Genomic DNA, 21,459 nt, shown 5'->3' with positions numbered 1-21,459 from the left:
GGAAGGATTACCGGCTCATATCCAGGATACCAAACGGCATCACGAGTTGCCACTTGCCGATGTTCTGTGCCTCACCGAAACTCACCTCTCTGGCTCTTTTGTTGCCGACAGTCTGCAGTTGGAAGGGTACACCATGTTCAAACGCAACAGACATGAGTCGTACACAAACCTTCCTCGGTTGGCAAAAAGAGCGGGCGGTGGTGTCGCCGTCTACGTGAGGGACCATTGCCAGGCATTTGAAAGGCATTTCCTGCAAAATGTGACTGACCTGGAGTGTGTCGTTGTGAAGGTTGAGGCCCCTGTCAAAGCTTTAATCGCTGCCGTGTACAGACCACCAGATTACAGTCCTTGCCAATTCATACCAAAACTGCAGGCGCTTTTGGACACTTTGGAAATTATGAATCATCAGCCAGTCGTAGTCTGTGGAGATTTTAATGAGGATCTACTTTCCGGATCAAGGAAGCCCATATCTGAACTGTTTAACAGCAGAGGATATACCCAACTGGTCCGAGAAGCCACCACTGACAAGACCACATTGTTGGATCACATTTACACTTCAAGACCGCAGCAATGTCTACAGTCTGGAGTATTACGCACATATTGGAGTTACCACAATCCTGTATACTGTATTTTGAGCTCTACTTAGAACTTTGCGTCATTCCATGTAGCCATTGTGGTTGTGGTTGGTGTCGGGAGTGATTGTAGTCTGTGAACTTGTGGTGGGTGCAGTGGTTTTGGCTGAAACCACTGTGGTTGTTGAAAAAAGTACACGAAGAAAAAAGTACACCGCGCAGGGACCGGACGGCCCCCCCGAAATACCCCGTTCGTCACGTTTAAATAGATGGATCTATTAATAGATCTACAAAACGAACAAAATGTGTTCCGTAGTCAAAATTATTACGATTATAACCTCCCTTCTTTCTCTTATAAAAGTACAGGTTATCATCAATCAGATGGATCTATTAATAGATCTACAAAACGAACAAAATGTGTTCCGTAGTCAAAATTATTACGATTATAACCTCCCTTCTTTCTCTTATAAAAGTACAGGTTATCATCAATCAGATGGATCTATTAATAGATCTACAAAACGAACAAAATGTGTTCCGTAGTCAAAATTATTACGATTATAACCTCCCTTCTTTCTCTTATAAAAGTACAGGTTATCATCAATCAGATGGATCTATTAATAGATCTACAAAACGAACAAACTGTGTTCCGTAGTCAAAATTATTACGATTATAACCTCCCTTCTTTCTCTTATAAAAGTACAGGTTATCATCAATCAGATGGATCTATTAATAGATCTACAAAACGAACAAAATGTGTTCCGTAGTCAAAATTATTACGATTATAACCTCCCTTCTTTCTCTTATAAAAGTACAGGTTATCATCAACTTCTCTCTCGCTCTCATTCTGTTGTGTTCATATAAAGCTGCCGTGGTCTCTCTCTCTCTCTCTCATTCTGTTCTGTTGTGTTAATATAAACTTTGGATAAGCCTAGCCAAACAAAGAATGTACCTGAGTGGACTGTTAGTTCTTTCCCTTTTGCTGTGACCTTGGCGTGGTGGGAAAGCTTGTGTGCTTGTGTGCCCCAATGCTTGTATATCTTATCATGTGTTGTCATGCTTGTTTATATGTTTGTAAAAAAAAAAAAAAAAAAAAAAAACATGTTTGTTTATGTTTGTTAAATATATATATATAATAATAAATAAAAAAAAAATATGAGATGGAAGGCGGCTACATGGCGTAGTGGGCAAGGCGCTTGCCACGGAATCTGGAGACGCTGGGCTTGCCTGTTCGAGCCCAGCGCTCCACATTTGCTTTCAGTTTAGCTGGTCGTTCGTACTAATACACATTGGCCGTATTAGGGGGTGGGAAACTGATGGGTGGGGATTGGGCGTTGTGGACAGCGACTCCTACAGGTCGGTTGGTGCGCCTGCGCAGTAGAATCAGGAAGTGTCGGGGCAGCGTGAGCCTCCCACGCGTTACTCCTCGCCACCGAGAGATCGAGCTTTGCATGACCTCTAATAAAAATGTAACTAAATATCCGTTTGGCGTAAAAAATTAAAGACGTCATGGTTTGATTAAGCCTAGTCGAACACTCATCTCTGCCACTCGTATAAACTGCCTCGAGTGGAATGTACCTGAGTGGACTGTTTGAGTTAGTTCTTTCTACGGATGCACCGAATGGGAAATTCTTGGCCGAAACCGATACCGAAAATAGGAAACAGTTGGCCGAAAACCGAATGCCGAAAGGCCGAAAATGATTAATATAATATATATATATATATATATATATATATATATATATATATATATATATATATATATTTTTTTTTAGCTACCTGATTATGGCAAAATACATGATTATGGCTAAACTTAACTTAAATAATATTAATAATCACTATGGGCCCATAAAACATTTATTCAGCACTTTTGAATGCATACATTAATTCCAGACTGTTAAGACTAAAAGACTACAACGATTGATGACGACTTCCTGTCCTCGCATTTCCATTTCCGGTTTAACGATAATACATTTTCAACAACAGATTGCTGCTAATTAAACACTTCATTTAAACGGAGTAACGTTAACGTTATGTCGAGTTCATACGTGTAGTGTAGTATGAGCCGAAAGAGCCTTTTTAACCATTGTCGGCCGATAATTTTCGGTAGCCGAATTTTCGGTGCATCTCTAGTTCTTTCCCTTTTGCTGTGACCTTGGCGTGGTGGGAAAGCTTGTGTGCCCCAATGATCCTGAGTACTATGCCAGCATGAGCAGATCCTCAAAGGTTCTACCTTGCTGTACTAGTCCCAGGTGAGAGGTCAGACTAACAACAGCAACAAAACTCTTTAATTACAAATATGTTTATGTGAATTTAGGGCACGGTGCCAAGTTCAGTAGCTATGTGATGACAGACGTCAACATCAAAACAAGTCTGCATATCCAACTGGTTTAGGTAAGGAGAATTGAAATCTTATCCTTTGGCTACATCCGCATTGTATAAAAGCTACTTGTGATAATGTAATTGTGGTAATGCAATCGTGATGCACCTTGAATTGACTATGCAGCACTGATCAGAGATGTTTTGCGTTGCTTTTGCAGATGATGGAAACAGCCGGTGTATGGTGACTGACGCATCCTGGGGTTCAGTAATTGTTGAGTGAGAAGAGACCTTTGATCTGCCACTTCTTGGACACATGGTGCCATGAGAAAGGGTGAGTATTAAATAATACAACACGAAAGGGAGTTTGTGTTATAGTTAATAAAATCACATCTGTAGTCATATAGATCTTGACGGCCATGAAATTAGAAAGAGAATCATTGCAGAGAGAGTGTCATTGCACTACACAGTAGGGATATCCTCTTTGATTGGTCTATGTTGACCACTCCCCCGATCCTTAGGCCGCGCCCCCTTTTTGTATCCTTTGAACCGTTTGTCATAGAGACTCGCGAGAGACCCTCTCCCCCGTTGGCCGGCGGTGCACAGGCGTCACCCACACTTTCACAATTTCCCCCGCGCGGAATTGTCTAGTTATTATTATTATTATTATTATGTAAGAAGACAAGGATGTGTGACACTGTTAAATACCAGACCTCATACGTAACTTGTGCATCAAGCACATTGCTACCGTTGACACTTGGCTAAACCATTCTTTACAGCTTTTTATCAGTAGCTGATATGGAAAATGATCAGTGTATTAATATAAATTGTATTCCACTACAGTTCAAAGGAAATTTTGTACTTTTTACTCCACTACATTTATCTGAAGCCATCAGTTACTTTGAAGAAATTTTTTTATATAGAAAGTATGGCAAATATCAATGAGTATGTATTTTCTTTTTCAATTTTTAAGCCTGCCAACTTCAAGCAAGGCATACAAAGGCAAATCACTCAGGCTTATTTATTTGCTTATTGCTTATTAAGTGGTTCATCTCAAAATGGTTATCTCAAAAAGCCAAATCTCTTACTCTACCGCTTATTTAGCTAAATAGTCAAGGGAAAAAAGATAAACATTTTAGTTAAGACGATCCTATAATGAATATTGTGCGTTTGCACAGAGCCATCCGTGTTCAGACACCGCTTTGCTTCATGCATGATCTCTTCTCTGTGTCTTTCCAGGTTCATCGGAGGTGTTTATGAGCCATCATGAGTCTATCAGCGGGGTTGCTGTTCTTGTTTTGCATACAAGCTCTCACTGGACCCAGCTCAGGTAAACTGTCCCTCATCTTGTCATACTCAGCCAGCAACAGTCCTTAGGAGAGCAATGGATAGCAGTAGCAGTAGCAGTAGTAGCAGCAGTAGCAGTAGCAGTAGTAGTAGTAGTAGTAGTAGTAGTAGTAGTAGTAGTAGTAGTAGTAGTAGTAGTAGTAGTAGTAGTAGTAGTAGTAGTAGTAATAGTGGTGGTGGTGGTGGTAGTAGTAGTGGTGGTTAGATTAGATTGTACTTTAGGGGATCAATAAAGGAATATCTTATCTTATCTTATTCTCATTATTGTTGTTGTCATTATATTTGAGATTATTATATAACAAGATGTGGGACTCAAACTTAAGGTGCAGTAGTGGAAGCAAATATAAAATCACAAGTAATAAAAGATAAACATAAAATACTATACAATAAAACAATGTTACAATACTGTACAATATACAAAATAACAACAATATACAAAATAACAATATACAAAATAACAATCACAGTGGCAGACGGTAGTGGGTGGGTATTGCACTTGTGGATATTGCACTTGAGGGGTAGGATCATGTTGCACAGTGTGGGAGGAGGGGGACAGGGTGAATTATTGGTGCATGTTACAATTCAAGGTGGTGATGGCTCTGGGGAAGAAACTGTCTCTGAGCCTGTTTGTTCTGGCTCTGATGCACCTGTAACGCCTGCCCGATGGCAACAGGTCGAACAGGTGGAAGCCAGGGTGTGAGCTGTCCTTGATAATGTTTTTTGCTCTGTTGAGGCAACGGGAGTTGTGTAAGTCCTTCAGGGAGGGGAGGGTGCAGCCGATGATTCTCTGTGCCAAGTTTATGACCCTCTAAATCGCCTTTCTGCCCGCTTCAGTGCAGCTGGCGTACCACACTGTTATGCAGTACGTCAGCAGGCTCTCAACAGCAGAGCGATAGAAGGTCACCATCAGCTGCTTCTCCAGTCTGTTCTTCCTCAACACCCTCAGGATGTGAAGTCTCTGCTGGGCCTTCTTGATGACAGCATTTGTGTTTGCGGTCCAGGAGAGGTCAGCAGATATGAGGGTTCCGAGGAACTTGAAGGAGCTGACTTTCTCCACATCCTCGCCGTTGATTCAGAGGGGAGTGAGGTCTGCACTGTTCTTCCTGTAGTCCAAGATGAGTTCCTTGGTTTTTGTGGTGTTCAGTGCTAGGTTATTCACCGAACACCACGCTGTTAGTTTCAGGACCTCATCTCTGTATGCAGACTCATCCCCCCCTGCAATAAGTCCAACCACCGCCATGTCGTCAGCCAATTTGACGATGATTGAATTTAATTGAATTGAAAACCTTTATTTATCCCAGAGGGGAGATTGAGATGTCCATCACAGCATAACAGCAATTTAAAAACAGTTAATAGAAACAGTTAATACATAACATACACTTATTTAGTATGTGTTAAAAACAAAGATGGACAAATACATAGGGCTAAAATAGGGCTAAAATAGAGCTAAAAGTGGTGAATGGAAGAAAAGAAAAAGAAACAAGTCCAATCGTGATGTTAATTAATTAATTAGTTACAGTCCACAACCCAACTCCTCCAGTCCATGGCAGTTAGCCCGTCCTGGCCCTGCCTGGTTGTGGAGCCTGATTGCTACCGGCACAAAGGACTGCCCGAAGTGCTTTGTGGTATGTCAGGGGAGGATAAGTCTGTGGCTAAACGTGGACCGCATTGCGGTCAGCTCATCATGGAGGGGGTGGCAGGGTTCTCAAGGATAGCATACAGCTTCCTCTTCGTCCTCCCCTCTGCCACCACCTCCAGACTGCCCAGGTCCGCTCCTACCACAGAGCTTGCTTTCTTGACCAGTTTATTTATTTTGTCTGTGTTGGTGTTGTCCCCCAGCATACCACAGCGAAGAAGAGGGCACTAGCCACCACAGACTGGTAGAACATCTGCAGCAGTTTGACATTGAAGAACAGTCTGCTCTATCCCTTCCTGTAGAGGGCCTCGGTGTTACGATAACAGGTAAGTGGGAGTTCCAATGGTCGAGGAAAAGAGACGGAGAAGTGTTTGCTCTTCAAAATTGTGTTCTCTTTATTATGAGAACAAGCCGTAGTAGAATACACAGACGCCTAGCGTCAACAGATAACAGACAAAAGAGAGTCGGGTCAGCACTCGTTCAGGCAGTACTGCTCGTAGGTAATTGTGAAGCTCTAGCAGGGAACAAGAAAACAGAGTAATCATTATAAGGCCACATTCTCAACATACCAACGTGTCAATTAGTGACAGCCAGAATGACAGCCAGTGACAGCTTCCAGATGTGACAGACAATCAGTGCGAGACAGCAAATCAGAAGTGACATACAATAGTGCAACCCCAAATAACAATGTGAAGTACTCCAGACAGACAGTAGGATACCATCCTAAGGTAGGACAGAACCCCGAACGTTACACTCAGTGTTGTCCGTCCAGTCCAGTTTGTTGTTCATAAGAACACCCAGGAATTTGTAGTTATCCACCATTTCCACCTCCACTCCCTGGATGATGATGGGAGTTGGGGGCTTCCTCCTGCTCCGCCGATGGTCTACCACCATCTCCTTCGTCTTGCTGATGTTGAGCTGTAGGTTGTTTTCGTTGCTCCACTCTGTGAAGCTATCCACCACAGCTCTGTACTCCTCCTCATTGTCGTCGGTGATGTATCCAACGATGGAGGAGTCATCAGATAACTTTTGGAGATGGCAGTTCCCGGAGCTGATGTTCTCCGGGTGGGCTGAACTACAGTCATGGGTGTAGAGGGAGTACAGCAAGGGGCTCAGCACATAGCCCTGGGGACAGCCGGTGCTGAGTGTGCGGGAGGAGGATAGGTGGGGGCCGAGTTTCACCGTCTGGGGTCGGTTGGTCAGAAAGTCCTTAATCCAGGAGGAGGTGGGTGTGGGGAGGCCTAAATCCAGCAGTTTGGTGACCAGGATGTCTGGGATGATTGTATTGAAGGCTGAGCTGTAGTCGATGAAGAGCATTCTGACATAGCTCCCCCGGTGTTCCAGGTGGCTCAGCGCAGAGTGGAGAGCTATAGCTATGGCATCGTCTGTGGATCGGTTTGCCCGGTAGGCAAACTGGTGTGGGCCTAAGGTGGGGGGGGGTCAGGCCTTGATGTGGTGTAGGAACAGCCTCTCAAAGCACTTCATGATGACAGGTGTGAGTGCTACTGGGCGATAGTCGTTGAGGCTGACTGTGGCAGCTTTCTTGGGTACCAGGATAATTGTGGCGGATTTAAGGCAGGGTGGGATGAGTGCTTGTGCCAGGGAGAGGTTGAAGTGACATTGACAGTGACGATGTAGGAGAGCTCGTAGGAGGTACTCCGTCTGGACCAGCCGCCTTCCTTGGGTTCACTGCCCTGAGCACCCGCCTCACGTCGTGCTCCTCTAGTAGTCGTCTACATACCTATATATTATTTATTTTGTATTATTCTAGTGGTACGTCTAGTGGTAGTAGTAGTGGTGGTGGTAGTGGTGGTAGTGGTAGTAGTGGTGGTCGTAGTAGTAGTAGTATTAGTAGTAGTAGTAGTAGTAGTAGTAGTAGTAGTAGTAGTAGTAGTAGTAGTAGTAGTAGTAGTAGTAGTAGTAGTAGTAGTAGAGGTGGTAGTAGTGGTGGTCGTAGTAGTAGTAGTAGTAGTAGTAGTAGTAGTAGTAGTAGTAGTAGTAGTAGTAGTAGAGGTGGTAGTAGTGGTGGTCGTAGTAGTAGTAGTAGTAGTAGTAGTAGTAGTAGTAGTAGTAGTAGTAGTAGTAGTAGTAGTAGTAGTGGTCGTAGTAGTAGTAGTAGTAGTGATGGTGGTGGTGATAGTAATAGTGGTGGTGGTGGTATTACGGAGTAAATGGTAAATGGTGCATTTATATAGCAGCTTTTATCCAAAGCGCTTTACAATTTTGTTCCTCACATTCACCCATTCACTCACACATAGCGGAAGCAACCATGCAAGGTGCCAACCTGCTCATCAGGAGCAATTAGGTGGCTTAAGTGTCTTGCTCAAGGACACTTCGACACGCTGCCCGGGAGGAGACGACTGCTCTACCTCCTGAGCCACTGTGGTGTTTGTTGATTTAGCCAACTGACACTCGATGCATATAGGCAATTGGTGATTTATGTTGATTATTTATTATCATCATCAAGCCCATAGTAATGTACAATTCTACATTCTATTCAATTTTCCATAGGTTCAAGAGTCACCAGCTGTGAGGCGTGCCATGAACAAGCCAGCTGCCTGGACTCGCAAGTCTACCCGCAGGAAGGTGGCACCTTCGCCAGACAATCCCCGTACTGTGTCTGTGAAGAGGGCTTCGTGGGTGACGGCGTCCACTGCTACGACGTGAACCTCTGTGGTGACAACAACAACTGCTGTAGCCGCGGTTACCGCTGGTCCTCAGAGAAGGGATGTGTGGATGTGGACGAGTGTTCTCTCCCCGAACCACACTGTGCCCAGCCTCAGACCTGTGTGAACACCCCCGGCTCCTTCGACTGCCGTGTGCCTCTGGTCTCCAGTCTGGGCTCCTCCAATCCCGCCTCCCGGTCCGTTCAGTTCCAGTGTGCTGGTGTGAATTGTCCCTTAGGGCAGGACTGTATCAGCGTCAAGGGTTCTCTTCACTGTGCGGACCCCTGCCAGCACCACAGCATATTGGATGACTACTGGCGCGCCACCGATAATACAGGAGTAACCAGTAATTGCGATCAATCTGTCCAATGGCAAGGCTGGTATCGGATGTTCCTACGCAATGGCAACGCTCAGATTCCAGAGAGCTGTGTGGCAGCGTTCCGGTGTGGGACCTCCGCTCCTCTGTGGATCACAAAGCCCAACCCCATGCCGATAGATGGGATTGTCCAGCGCAGTGTCTGTGGATCCAACAACGGTTGCTGCAAATGGCCCAGTACTAACATCCACGCCAAAGCCTGTTTTGGAAACTACTATGTCTATAAACTTGTAGCTCCAACAGTTTGCAATAAGGCTTATTGTTCAGGTACCACTTCACTGTCAAGTACTATTCTCACAACCTCAAAGATGACAGATTATTCTATTCTTAATCACTGTGTGGTAGGAATGGGCATAGATTTTTAAATATTTGAATAGTCATTCAATTATAAACAATCGATTAGTTTATGTGAATACCGTTTTGTCTCAAAGAATATTATTTCCCGTTGTTTTTACCGGCACCTACAATGTGTAGTGTATTGAGAGGGGACCCTATTAACTGTTACACCGCTGAACGGCATTCTGGGTACAGCTTGCTAGCCTGGTAGCATGGGAGAACAGAAAATTGTTGTAGCTGAAGGTTGTTTAACACAGCAGGAGACGATATTTCCAATTGTAACAAGTAGGTAATTTATTTAAGAAAAGAAGTTCTTAACAGCAAGAGCTATGGGTCGAGCAGAGGATCACCACAGCTTGAACAAAAAACACTCTACCCTCAATCCCTCTGCCTGTCCCCTAAATCCCCTCTCAGTCCTGCCCCCCCATGACAGATATGATGACGTATCATATCATGTCAGATCTGACATGACGTACATTAAGATGATACGTAGATTTAACATCGGAGAGAGATAAGAACATTAAGAACATGAAGAGAGATAAACAAGATATGATGTCCACACACGATATGATGTAAAACATTTAAGAACATTGAAGAGAGAGTGAGATGTGTGTGTGTGTGTGTGTGTGTGTGTGTGTATGTGTGTGTGTGTCTGTGTGTGTGTGCGTCTGCGTACAGACGTATGTGTATTGTATGTGTGTATTGTGTCTGTGTCTGTGTGTGTGTGCTGTGTATGTGTGTGTCCGTGTGTCTGTGTGTGTGTGCTGTGTATGTGTGTGTGTGTGTGCTGTGTCTGTGTGTGTGTGCTGTGTATGTGTGTGTCCGTGTGTCTGTGTGTGTGTGCTGTGCCTGTGTCTGTGTGTGTGTGCTGTGTATGTATGAAAGAGAGAAAAGAACAAGATATGAAAGCGATACGATGTCCGAGATTACCAGCACACAACGTGCCGTACTGAAATGTCCCTCTGTCCAAGTTGTTTTAAGAACGTCAGCCAGACCGTCTTTCAGCACTGCTAGTTGACCTATATTAAACTAGTCCACCCCATACACATTTTCCCCAACAAAATAAAAACAAAGCCCACACATTTCAAGCATCAGTGATGTAGCGTTCAGAATTAATGCTTTTGTTCCCGAAATACGCGCTAGCTTGTTCGCTAGTTAACTCTTTCAGCGCCGGCGGGTCTAGCCATCTTTGTTCCTAGTTCCTACTGCGCCAGCGCTCTAAGAGATAGGGATGTGTGGCAGTGTTTGCAGGGCTATATCTATATTCTATATTATGGATATGGAGGCAATACTATGGCTCATTTGACATCAACTATTCTCCGCTCAACATGTGAAAAATAATAAATGTTTTCATGTATACGTTCGCGTGTTATACAGTGGTGAATATTGTATAGTTTAGGAGTGATCGGGATAATTCCTGAAAAGCTGAGTTATAGGGCGCTACGTGAATTCTGCTATAAGCGTTGGCGTTTCTTGCCTGGACACGCTACTATTTCCAAATCAAATGCATATAATAGGTATTATGTTTCATCATGAATGCATGAAAGAGGGGGGGGTTTGGTGCTTTGATCGTCACCAACGGCATACGTTTTGGAGTACGTTACATGATCGTTGCGATCGATGTGAAAACATGGTTTGATCAAAGCAGGATTGATGTCATATAGTCCTTACCTTTACTAGGAGGTATCCCAAAAAAAATATTCCAATTGTCTGATCGCGATTTCCAGTATTGGTGTCCATCGTGTCGCCAACATAACCACCACAACACATGCATCGGGGGCATTGGACGCATTTCAATGTGATCGGGTGAACCGCTAGACTCGCCTGACCCAAAAAACTGTGCCCGGAGGTAATTAAACGTAACACCGGGTGTGAAAAAAAGGTTTTCGAAGGGTGGGCGATACTGCCACCTAGCAGGATGTGGCCGGTATTGCACTCTAGCGATCTCAGAGTGATTCCCTATGGTAACCCTGAGGTCTGTGTGCCTGAAATGAATAGAAATATAGAATAAAAGAAATAACGATGAAAACTGGCGCTGAACGGTTGGCGAGTTAACCCAACTATCCTCTGGTCTGGCGCTGATTGAGTTAAGTAAAAACAAAAACAAAACTATCGAATAGTAATTTAGTGAGTTTTGCCCATCCCTACTGTGTAGAATGAAAACCTCTTAACACATTCTGTGCCACGCAGTTTGCCCATCTTATACCACTTATAAGGGCCAAACTTGACTTAACAAACAATAAAACTATAAGCCCTTGAGGAGGCTGCTACCGGCTAAAAAACCTATAATTGACGCGTCTGTGGCCGCTGTTGTAACCGTCTGGTGAAAGGAATGAATGTCCACAAGGTTCGTTCCACTAATACCCCAAATGGGTTTATTTACCACACAAACGTGATACAAAGCAATTGCCAAACGATACCTTTCAAAAGAACAAACAAACACTTTACCCTACAAACAAAACGATAACAAACAACGTGCCGTGTCGACGTGACAACTTGACGACTTGACGACTTGATGACTTGACAGTCAAAAACTGTTTGGCTCTACCGGTAACAAAACACACCTGCCTGTCATCAGTCCCGTTACTCATTAAGTAGCTACGTATGTCACCTACTGGTGAGCAACGGGAACTGATGCCACAAACTCAATTTGGCAGGCTGGCAGGCACAATGTATTACAGGTAGAATTCATCATAAATACATAAATCCAAACAAATGCATAAAGTATAACATAAGGCAATACAACCTCTAATAATGTCAGTTTTGGCTTCTACACCACTCTCTGCCAGTACACCTATGGAGTCGCTCACCTTCTTTGCAGGGTTATAACTTTTTAAATATTATAGCTATATCGACATTACTATGGCCCATTCAACATCAGGTATCTATCGTTCCGGATGTGGGAACGTTATATTTTTCCATTCATACATTGTCGTGTTAGTACCGTCATGAATATAAGTTTGTTTTTGGAGTGTATAGCAGTAATTCCTAGAACGCGAGTTATAGGCCCGACGCATATTACACGTAATCGATTGGCGTTTCGTTCCTATACACGCTATATTAAAAAATTCAAATGCATATGCTCGGTATACATTATGCTCCATCATGGGTGAAGGAAAGGGGGTGGGGGGTTGTTTATGATTCCTTGATTGTCAGTAACGGCTTTCCTTAGTAAGACATCATACGTTGAGCAGATGGATTGCAATGAAATAAATGAAAAGAAATTCCAATTATTTGATCTGCTAGATCCATTTTCCGTTTGTATGACGCAATAAACGCCGAAAGCATATTGATTCTTGCGTCTCGAAAGCGATCAAATGCACTCGAGTGTCTTGATCAACATAACAAGATATCTCTGCCGGAGGATTTTCCCCGATGCACAGAGCGCCACATCCGGTTTAGAGTGGAGTGCAACTCGCCCGAAATCCACCAGGCGGCGGTATTGAGGCGTTGAAAATATCAGACAGCGTCCAGCTGGCTCCCTGGATGAATTATGAATGCCAATAGCGAATAAAGGAAATAACGATCATAAAAACAAGTAAACTCGTTGTTGGCGTTATTAGATTGGCGGGCAATAACGAGTAAACTAGTTTTTGGCGCAGGATGTGTTAATATTGAATGTTTTGTGCTATACCCAGGACTGAAATGTATTTGCATTTCTTCATAGTAGGAATAAATATACGGTTCTCGTATGTTAACTAGTTCCTTCACTCGTTCTCCATTTCCCTTTTTGCCTGTTGTTATTTTCTGATTGTTTGCCTCAGAAGTCCAGCAGCATCCTCCTTTCATTTCTCCTGAGCTCATGTGTGGGCGGAGCCTACTGAAAGTTGGTCTGGTATCGGCCGAGTGGAGTTCCAGCGGTCTGGATGTCTCCTCCGCCCACTTTGCGGACCCCAGTTGTTCTGCCTCCAGAGAACAGGACGGGAAGGTTTGGTACGAGGCGGAGCGCCGGGCGGACCAGTGTGGAAACACACTGACGGTGAGAGAGAAGAAGAAGAAGTTTTTATTTGTTTTAGTTTATTTGAAAATTATTAAAATACATTACATGTTACAACAAGTCATGCATCCTAAAATTATCAAGTAGTGGTACTTCGTCAGGGACGCGACAGCGTTAGAGATCTGTTCTGCATGTTTTACCATTGGGTTTATCTTATTGGGAGGGGAAACCCTTGTGAGCACGGGGAGAACATGCAAACTCCACACAGAAAGGCCTGGGAGATACCCCACCTGGGTACCTGGCAACGCGGCAACATGCTGAAAAATGGGGCTCGAGCCCCCCTTGGGCCCCATCTGTGCACGTGCCTGGCCCTTAAAGTCAGTGCCCCTTTCATTGTCTGTGGAGCAGCCCCAGATTTTACATCCAGGCGAAAATCCCTGAGTTCTCTCCCTGAATTCTAGCTAGAGAGAGTGGCACATATTCACAAATACAGACTGAACTGTCTTGGGGCAGTAGGATAATATACACTCAATAAAAAAGATTTTCAGCTTAATGTAACATCATTATCATCATTATCATCATCATCACGTTGTATACAGTTATATTATCAGTGTTTAGCCTATATTTAGTTTGTACATAATTGCCATGTTGTCTTCAGCTGACTTGATTGATTAATTACTTGATTGATTGATTGATTGATTGATTGATTGATTGATTGATTGATTGATTGATTGATTGATTGATTGATATGTGTGGGTTGGTTGGCTGATTGATTGGTTGATTGATTGATTTGTGGGTCGGTTGGTTGGCTGATTGATTGATTGATTGATTGATTGATTGATTGATTGATTGATTGATTGATTGATTGATTGATTGATTGATTAATTGACTGAACAACTAACCAGTTGTGTCCTGTGTCCTTCAGATCAACCGTACCCATGCCATCTACTCCAACGTGTTGTTTGTTTACCATGTGAATAACGTGTCAATGGACTCTCCTGTGAGTGTTCCCTTCTCCTGCGCGTATCCTCTGGACACAGAGGCCAGCCTGGACGTGGTCATCATGCCTGATCGACAGTAAAGAAACACTTTTCAAAGTCTCTGGTGTTTCATTTATACAGAAACACCTTTGTAACAAATAAACATGTACAGTTTTAAAAGTTTAACCCTTTCACTGTCACACTACAAAGGGTTAACCTTTCACTATCACACTACAGAAGGTTAACCTTTCACTACCATACTACAGGAGGTTAACCCTTTCACTACCACACTAGAGAAGGTTAACCCTTTCACTACCACACTACAGAAGGTTAAATATTTCACTAGCACACTACAGGAGGTTAACCCTTTCACGACCACACTACAGAAGGTTAACCTTTCACGACCACACTACAGAAGGTTAACCCTTTCACTACCACACTACAGGAGGTTAACCATTTAACTACCACACTACAGACGGTTAACCCTTTCACTACCACACTACAGAAGGTAAAATATTTCACTACCACACTACATGAGGTTAACCCGTTCACTACCACACTACTGAAGGTTAACCGGTTCAGAACCATAAACAGAGCTGACGTTTATTTTCACTATCTCCCTGGAACCATCCCGAATTAGAGCTTTATTGGTCCCAATCTGAATGACTGACGCAAATCCCAAAGATGTGTTTGTACGTGAATTCAGCCAAGTGTCATGTTTCCTTCCACAGGCTTGAAGAGGGCATGTCAGGCGTGGGGTCCAAAGCCAGAGCCTCCATGTCTCTGTATCCGAACTCTAGCTACACAGGGTCTTACCCAGACGGCCCTGTCACGCTGCCCCTGGGCTCTGCCCTGCATGTGGGCGTGGCTGTAGAAGAAACGTATCAAAGCTTGGTGGTTGTCCTGGACGACTGCTATGCTACGCCCTCCTCAGACCACGAAGACCCCAACAGGCACTTCCTCATTCAGAACAAGTAGGTTCCCTCTCGTTCTCCTCGGAATGTGTTAATGTCTCAAAACAATAACACAACGTGGGCGCACGTGTGATTTACGCTGATCCTTGGAAAACATCCAGAAACATCTGGACTATAGTTTCCTTCGTTGTTTACTTCCACCAACTAGTGCCAGCCAGTGTACTTCCTACAAAATGTGATGAAATAGCATTGAAAATCCCACTCGTAAATTTCATTTAATTTCAAACCTTTATTTAAACTCGAAAGTCAACTGAGGTTTCCCTCATTTACAGTCACGTCAAGTGTACATACAGAGTTAAGCAATACATACAAAACATACCAAAAAAAAGGCAAATAAAACCACACAGCATATACAATCCTAACAATTAGACAAGTAAGGATAACAACATTAAAACATGTACAACTTGATTGACAAAGGTTGGAGATCGAGGTTTTAAACTCAGCAACAGAGGGGAGGATCTCAAGCCTCCAGAACTGTTGGAGTTCATTCCATGAATTATTAATTCCATTTAGTTCTTTCATTTAATTGAATTACCTTACCTCCCCGGCCTTTCCATTTCCCAGGTGTCCTAGCAACCATCACCAGGTGAGAGTGGACGAGAGTGGCTCCTCCCTCCAAGCTCGTTTCTCTGCCTTGTTCTTCCTGTTCAACGGGGTCAACCAGGAGATGTTCCTGCACTGTGGCCTCAGCCTGTGTGACCCGAGGACATCCTCCTGCTCTCCTGTGAGTCCAACTGCCAAGACACTAGATGGGAAGACATCTGATTGATAGCATTAGCCATGACGCCATTGGAAAGGCCCCATTCTGGGGAAAGGCCCAGAATTGCGGTGACTTCCTTCGGTACATTATCAAATTTGATACGGTTGTCGCGGGTCCGTTTCTGAAGAGAGGGTCCTACTCGATATCATTCAAGTTGATTTCATTGGGTCTCATTACCGAATATTTTCCAAAGAGTTCTCTTGGAAGTCTTATCTTGGAACCGACTGAGACAGAATCAATGACAAGTTCACTCTGAGTCCCCAACGTGCTGGGAATATGTCTTAAGTGGCTCAAACTATCTGAGCTGAGATATCTGCGTTGGGGAATGGCACCAGTCTGAAACATGAACGCGTGTTCCCTTCTAGGTAATTTGCATACAAAACAACGCCTCCAGAGCTCCTTATAAGGCAACTAATGATGCAGCCGTGTGAAAATGGACACGGAAGCGCTTTGCGACCCATCGAAATGAGATTAGATTAAGGGTGGTTTCTCACTCACTGCTCTGTGTCGAATCAGAGCCGGCTCGCATCAGAAAATGGTGTGTCTGTCTGAGTGAGAACGCTGTCCCCCGTCCCCGCCCCCCGCTGATTCATCCCCGGGGGCGCTGAACCTGGACGCCTGAAATAGGTGGTCTCAGGTGCGCGCTGAGTGGGGGCGGTTAGGCCTGGCAATTTTGTTTGCCATTGCTATGTCTATACATTGTTCAATGCATTTATTTCTATAGACCAGTGGTGCCCAACCAGTCGGCCGTGGTCGACCAGTAGATCAATGACATGCAATATAATTGCCACAAGCGATGGGATAATGTTAGCTTCTGAACAGGCTAGCTAACTAGCGTTTAGCCGTTAGCCATTGCTGTATACTATACTTTCTTGTTCGAATGCATTTATTTCTATTAGACCAGTGGTGCCCAACCAGTCGGCCGTGGTCGACCAGTAGATCGCTCAAAACGCTCAAAAGCGGACTCTACAACACCATCCATTCGTGATAAAATGGGGTGGGTTATATTGACAAGACTTGACAACAGAGGTTCAAATATAACTTCATATTTATTGGCAATTTGTTCATTTTATATCAACATCCAGAGTCCGCAGTCGTGTTAAGACATTCCCGTTTACATTTTCGGTCGACCAGTAGATCAATGACATTCAATATAATCGATGCGAGCAATGTTACTAGTAAAACTAGCGTTAGCCGTTAGCTTAGCGTTATTGTTAACCCTGCAAAACGATCAAAAGCGGACTCTACAACAGAGTTCCATTCGTGAGAAAAGGGGGGTGGGTTATATTGACAAGGCTTGACAACAGAGGTTCAAATATAACTTCATATTTATTAGTTATTTGTTTCTTTATATCAACATCCATTCTCCAGTCTCCGTGTTAACACTTCCTGTGTTTACATTTCGAGCGTGACATCATCGACTACGGCAAGCTTACAAGCTCAAAACGCAAACCGTAAACAAAACCCAGAGCGCACCCAGACTGAAGTGTGTACACAAACTAGAGGGGGGAGAGGGGGGGGGGGAGTTCGGCACGGAACTCGGAATGAGGACGGCACGGAGCTGATTTCGACCCCGATGTTGAGTGAGAAAGCCCCCTAATTGTATTGTCATCATATATAGTACAGCTCGGTGCACCTGCCGCATCGCGCGCGCACACACACGCGCGCGCACGCAGTACTGTATAGCCTACGCACGTAATGAATGAACGCAGTAGGGCTGACCCCTATTAGTCGATTAGTCGACTAATCGGTCGAAAGGAGCCGTAGTCGACTGGCCAACCTCTTAGTCGAATATAAATAAAATATTGAACAAAAAATTTATTATATATATATATATTTTTTTTTTATTATTATTATTTCCAAAAGAAAAGAGGCCTAGAAGCGTGGCTAACGCTAATGGCATGCATACCAGAGGCTAACTGCCTACGAAAACAGGCACAGAGGCACTCAAAGAGGATTTCACCCATCTAATGAACACACTAGAATATTATACTTATTTTTTATTATTATTTTTTGTCAACCAGTAGTCGACTAACGTCAAATTTTGGCCAATCATAGTCGACCATCCAAATCCTTAGTCGGGGACAGCCCTAGAACGCAGTATAGGCTTATTATTCCATTAATGACTTGTTTCATTAGGAGAGCAGCAAAGACACACTGCGCTGCCCCGTAGACCGTATACAGTCAACCATGCAGTCCGCTCATGGTACGCCCGACTCTGGCGGCCTTAATATGTGTACAGTACAGTATACACATATTAAGGCCGCCAGAGTCTTGTGTGCACCAGTATGGCCTACGTGTCTAATGAATTAACAGTAGGCTTATATTATTCTAGTTACTTGTTTCATTAGGATTTAGTAGATACTATATATATGCTCTGTCCTACATACAGTATAAGTACAGTCAAACTAATTCCACAGAAGACATTAAATAATTATTATTTTCAATCATTTCACAATAATTGCATAATTTTTTTCGTAAATCCGTTCGGGAATGAGACCCATTGTTCCGTCTGAAGTTGAACCAAACGTTTTCAGCCATCCAGCCTTCATCTTTATATGCAGATTAAGGGATACGTTCCATACTTAACCCTTTCACTACCACTACAGAAGGTTAACGATAGGTTATGACTATAACCAAGTTCTGTTAGTTAGGGGCGATGCTTGGCATCACTACTGCACTATCTCGCGTACGTGCATGCGTACTGAATAAACCACAAATGTACCTCTAATACCAGTATTAGTCTGACCACACCCCTCATCAGCTTACCTTCATAAGCAGGTGTGTGGTCACCTGCTCTCCTCCTTCCCAAGCTTTCACCACAAGGTGAGGACAAGGGCTGCAGCGGCCGTCTGATGCCAAGCATCGCCCCTAACTAACAGAACTTGGTTATAGTCATAACCTATCGTTCTGTATCGTTAGTGGCTTAGCTTGGCATCACTACTGCACAAGGGAGGCCAAGCGGAGCCACTTGGCTGACAAATACACCCCGCTGACAGCCCCCCAAAACCATCAGAACAGGGAGGGCCGAGCCCCCCCGACCCCCCCTAATGGAGGGTATCCCCCCTATTAGAGGCTTCACGGGAAGGCGACGGACCCGACCGTGCGAAGAGGCACTCAAGCAACTTAACGCACAGGGTGAGCAGACCGTGGCTTGACCCCACGACTACACACACGCACAACCCGCATGCCACCCGGGAACGAACGGAGGAACAACCTCGTTACTGCCCCCAGAATCACGGGGCCAAGGGCAAACCCAACCCCGTGGCAAGGCCGTAGCAGCGGAGCGCGAAGGAAGACCCAGACCCACCAAAAGGACTGGACTCCCTGGAATGGGGGCCCGGAGAAGTCCATGATGCCAGCATCAAGACCCCACCAGGTGGGCACGTAGTGCCCCGCCCCCCACATCGCCAGCGTATTCGGACAAAGGCCCCTCAGTTACTGCACCTGGTATTCCCAGGCGGAATCCCATCCAAGTACTAACCAGGCCAGAACCTGCTTAGCTTCCGAGATCGGACGAGATCGGGCGTGTTCAGGTTGGTATGGCCGTAAGCCGAGCGGGCCCCGTCCCCCCAATAGTACACCGCCTGGCACACTGACCCTGCAGAACAGGCAGTCAGCATGGCCGTAAGCACACAAAAAGGTTAACCAACGGAAGCAGGCAGCGCACCGGGGAAAAACCAGGCAACAGGCTGTTAACCCTAGCCTGGAGACTGCGGACGAGACAGGCGCCAGAGGGGACAGCTGAACACAGCCGCCCCGGCGGAAGGAGCGTAAGCTGGCGGTGTTGCATGACCAAGCCTCCATTTAAAAACCCCCACCCAGAGGGGTCGAGGCAGAGAAGGCTGACACGATTGGCAGACGTCATGAACGTGCAGGGGCACCCTCAAACGGTGAACCCGGGAGTTGACACTGCTCCAACACACCAGGGAATCAACCACCTCGGTGTTACCCAATGCGGCGGTTGTTCCTATAACCCCTCAAGAAAAAACTCCAAAACACACCTGCGGGCATACACCGGCTATACCGCAGTACAAGTGTTTCAGTTTCCAAAAAGGGTTAACCCAGGCCTACGGGTCGCAAACATCACTTCGGACCGGGCCTGGCGGTACGGGAAGCACAGGGTCACCAGAGGAGGTCAAAAAACCACCCCCACAGGCCCCTCTTCGCCATGCGTGAGAGAGGAGCGAAAAATAATGGAGAACCAGCCCCTAAGCACACCGTACCTGGTATTCCCCGGCGGTCTCCCAACCAAGTACTAACCAGGACCAACCTGTGTAGCGGCCGAGATCCGACGAGATCGAGCGCGTACAGAATGGCATGGCTGTAAGCCATGACGACAGTGCTGAGTAAAAACATACCCAACCAGGGTCTCCATAGCGCTTAACCCTGTGACACCCAGACCGACCTGGCATTTTTCCCCCTGAAAAAAGCCCAAGTCCCTCAGGGTACCAGAACAGCAGATCTGCATCCCCGGCGGACAACGGGTTCAACTGATCTGGACCAGCGTGACCAGAACCAGTCCCGTGCCCTAACCACGCCGACATGCCTACTCCAGGAGAAGGGCAGATATGCGTGTTGATCTTAACACGAAAAGAAGGCGCCACCCAGACGTTCGGACGAACCGCGCCTGGTGGCCCACCCCAAGGGCGTGAGACCCCACTACATATGTTCAGATCCATCCCGTCATCATCCCCCAGACATGAACGAGAATCCGTCGACAACCCACCCAGGTCATGGGATGTGGTCGTCGGAAGAGGAAAAACCCCCATCTCAGTTGCTTTATAAAAACGCTGTTTCAACCACAAGCAACCAAGGCGTGCCAGTCAATCGCCTGTTTACAGCGAGCTAGCACTATACGTGCGTCGGGACACACCCCCATCAATGAACAGGCTATTTAGACCTGTCATTGAATCCCCAAGGCGCCCAGGGGAACGACAAGAGGGGTGTGACACTCCCTAACTCCAACACTTCTGGAATAGAAAGAAGGAAGCATCAACAGTATGTATCCCAGTCTACACAGCCGGGGTAAAAAAATTTCACATTTTTACATCCCACCACCCTCCCATAGGAAAGAGACGGGGATCCCCAGAGAGACTTCCCACGCGAGCTGTACAGATTGAAAAGAATATATTGCACCTTGAGCCATGTAAAAAACTGGTTTTAGGGCCTCCGGGGAAGAGGCACTGAACCCATACACACTCAATAAACGAATTGAATCGAATATACATACAATAGAAAAGGACCCTTCTAGAGGGTCCACTCACTTTGACAATCTGAGGAGGAAGGCTCTGTACTCTGATGGAGGCTTCCTCACATGGAAGAAGGAGTCCGAACTCACAGAAGGCCTGAATAGGCGCTTGGTGAGGAGGAGCCCTGACCACCCCCCCTGAAAACAGATCCATCACATGGACCTGAACAGCACACGGAAGTCCTACCAACAGAGACGCGCACGGTGACGTACTCTATGGCGGGGGAATTCCTGCGGTGCACACGCCCAATATACCAGGCCGTGGGACCAGGAACTCCCTCCCCCCCCCCCCCCCCCCCCCCGTAACG

At 45.3% G+C, this 21,459-nt stretch overlaps 1 protein-coding gene across 1 annotated transcript in view; it reads left to right on the top strand.

Annotated features, from left to right (window-relative positions):
• Positions 1-7,357: 7,357 nt before the first annotated feature.
• LOC311225719 (uromodulin-like) overlaps positions 7,358-21,459 on the top strand; it is a gene marked incomplete at both ends in the record, with an annotated part of 28,192 nt that continues 14,090 nt past the window's right edge. Inside the window, 6 exons of the mRNA XM_084311113.1 lie at positions 7,358-7,364; positions 8,383-9,180; positions 13,014-13,228; positions 14,112-14,263; positions 14,898-15,140; positions 15,705-15,864. Of these exons, the coding sequence (XP_084167239.1) occupies positions 7,358-7,364; positions 8,383-9,180; positions 13,014-13,228; positions 14,112-14,263; positions 14,898-15,140; positions 15,705-15,864 (1,575 nt within the window). The remainder of the gene's footprint in view (positions 7,365-8,382; positions 9,181-13,013; positions 13,229-14,111; positions 14,264-14,897; positions 15,141-15,704; positions 15,865-21,459) is intronic.

Source organism: Notolepis coatsorum, assembly GCF_963971535.1.
Source record: "Notolepis coatsorum genome assembly, chromosome: 1".
Taxonomy (NCBI): Eukaryota; Metazoa; Chordata; class Actinopteri; order Aulopiformes; family Paralepididae; genus Notolepis; species Notolepis coatsorum.
This window is presented reverse-complemented; position numbering and strand designations above follow the sequence as displayed.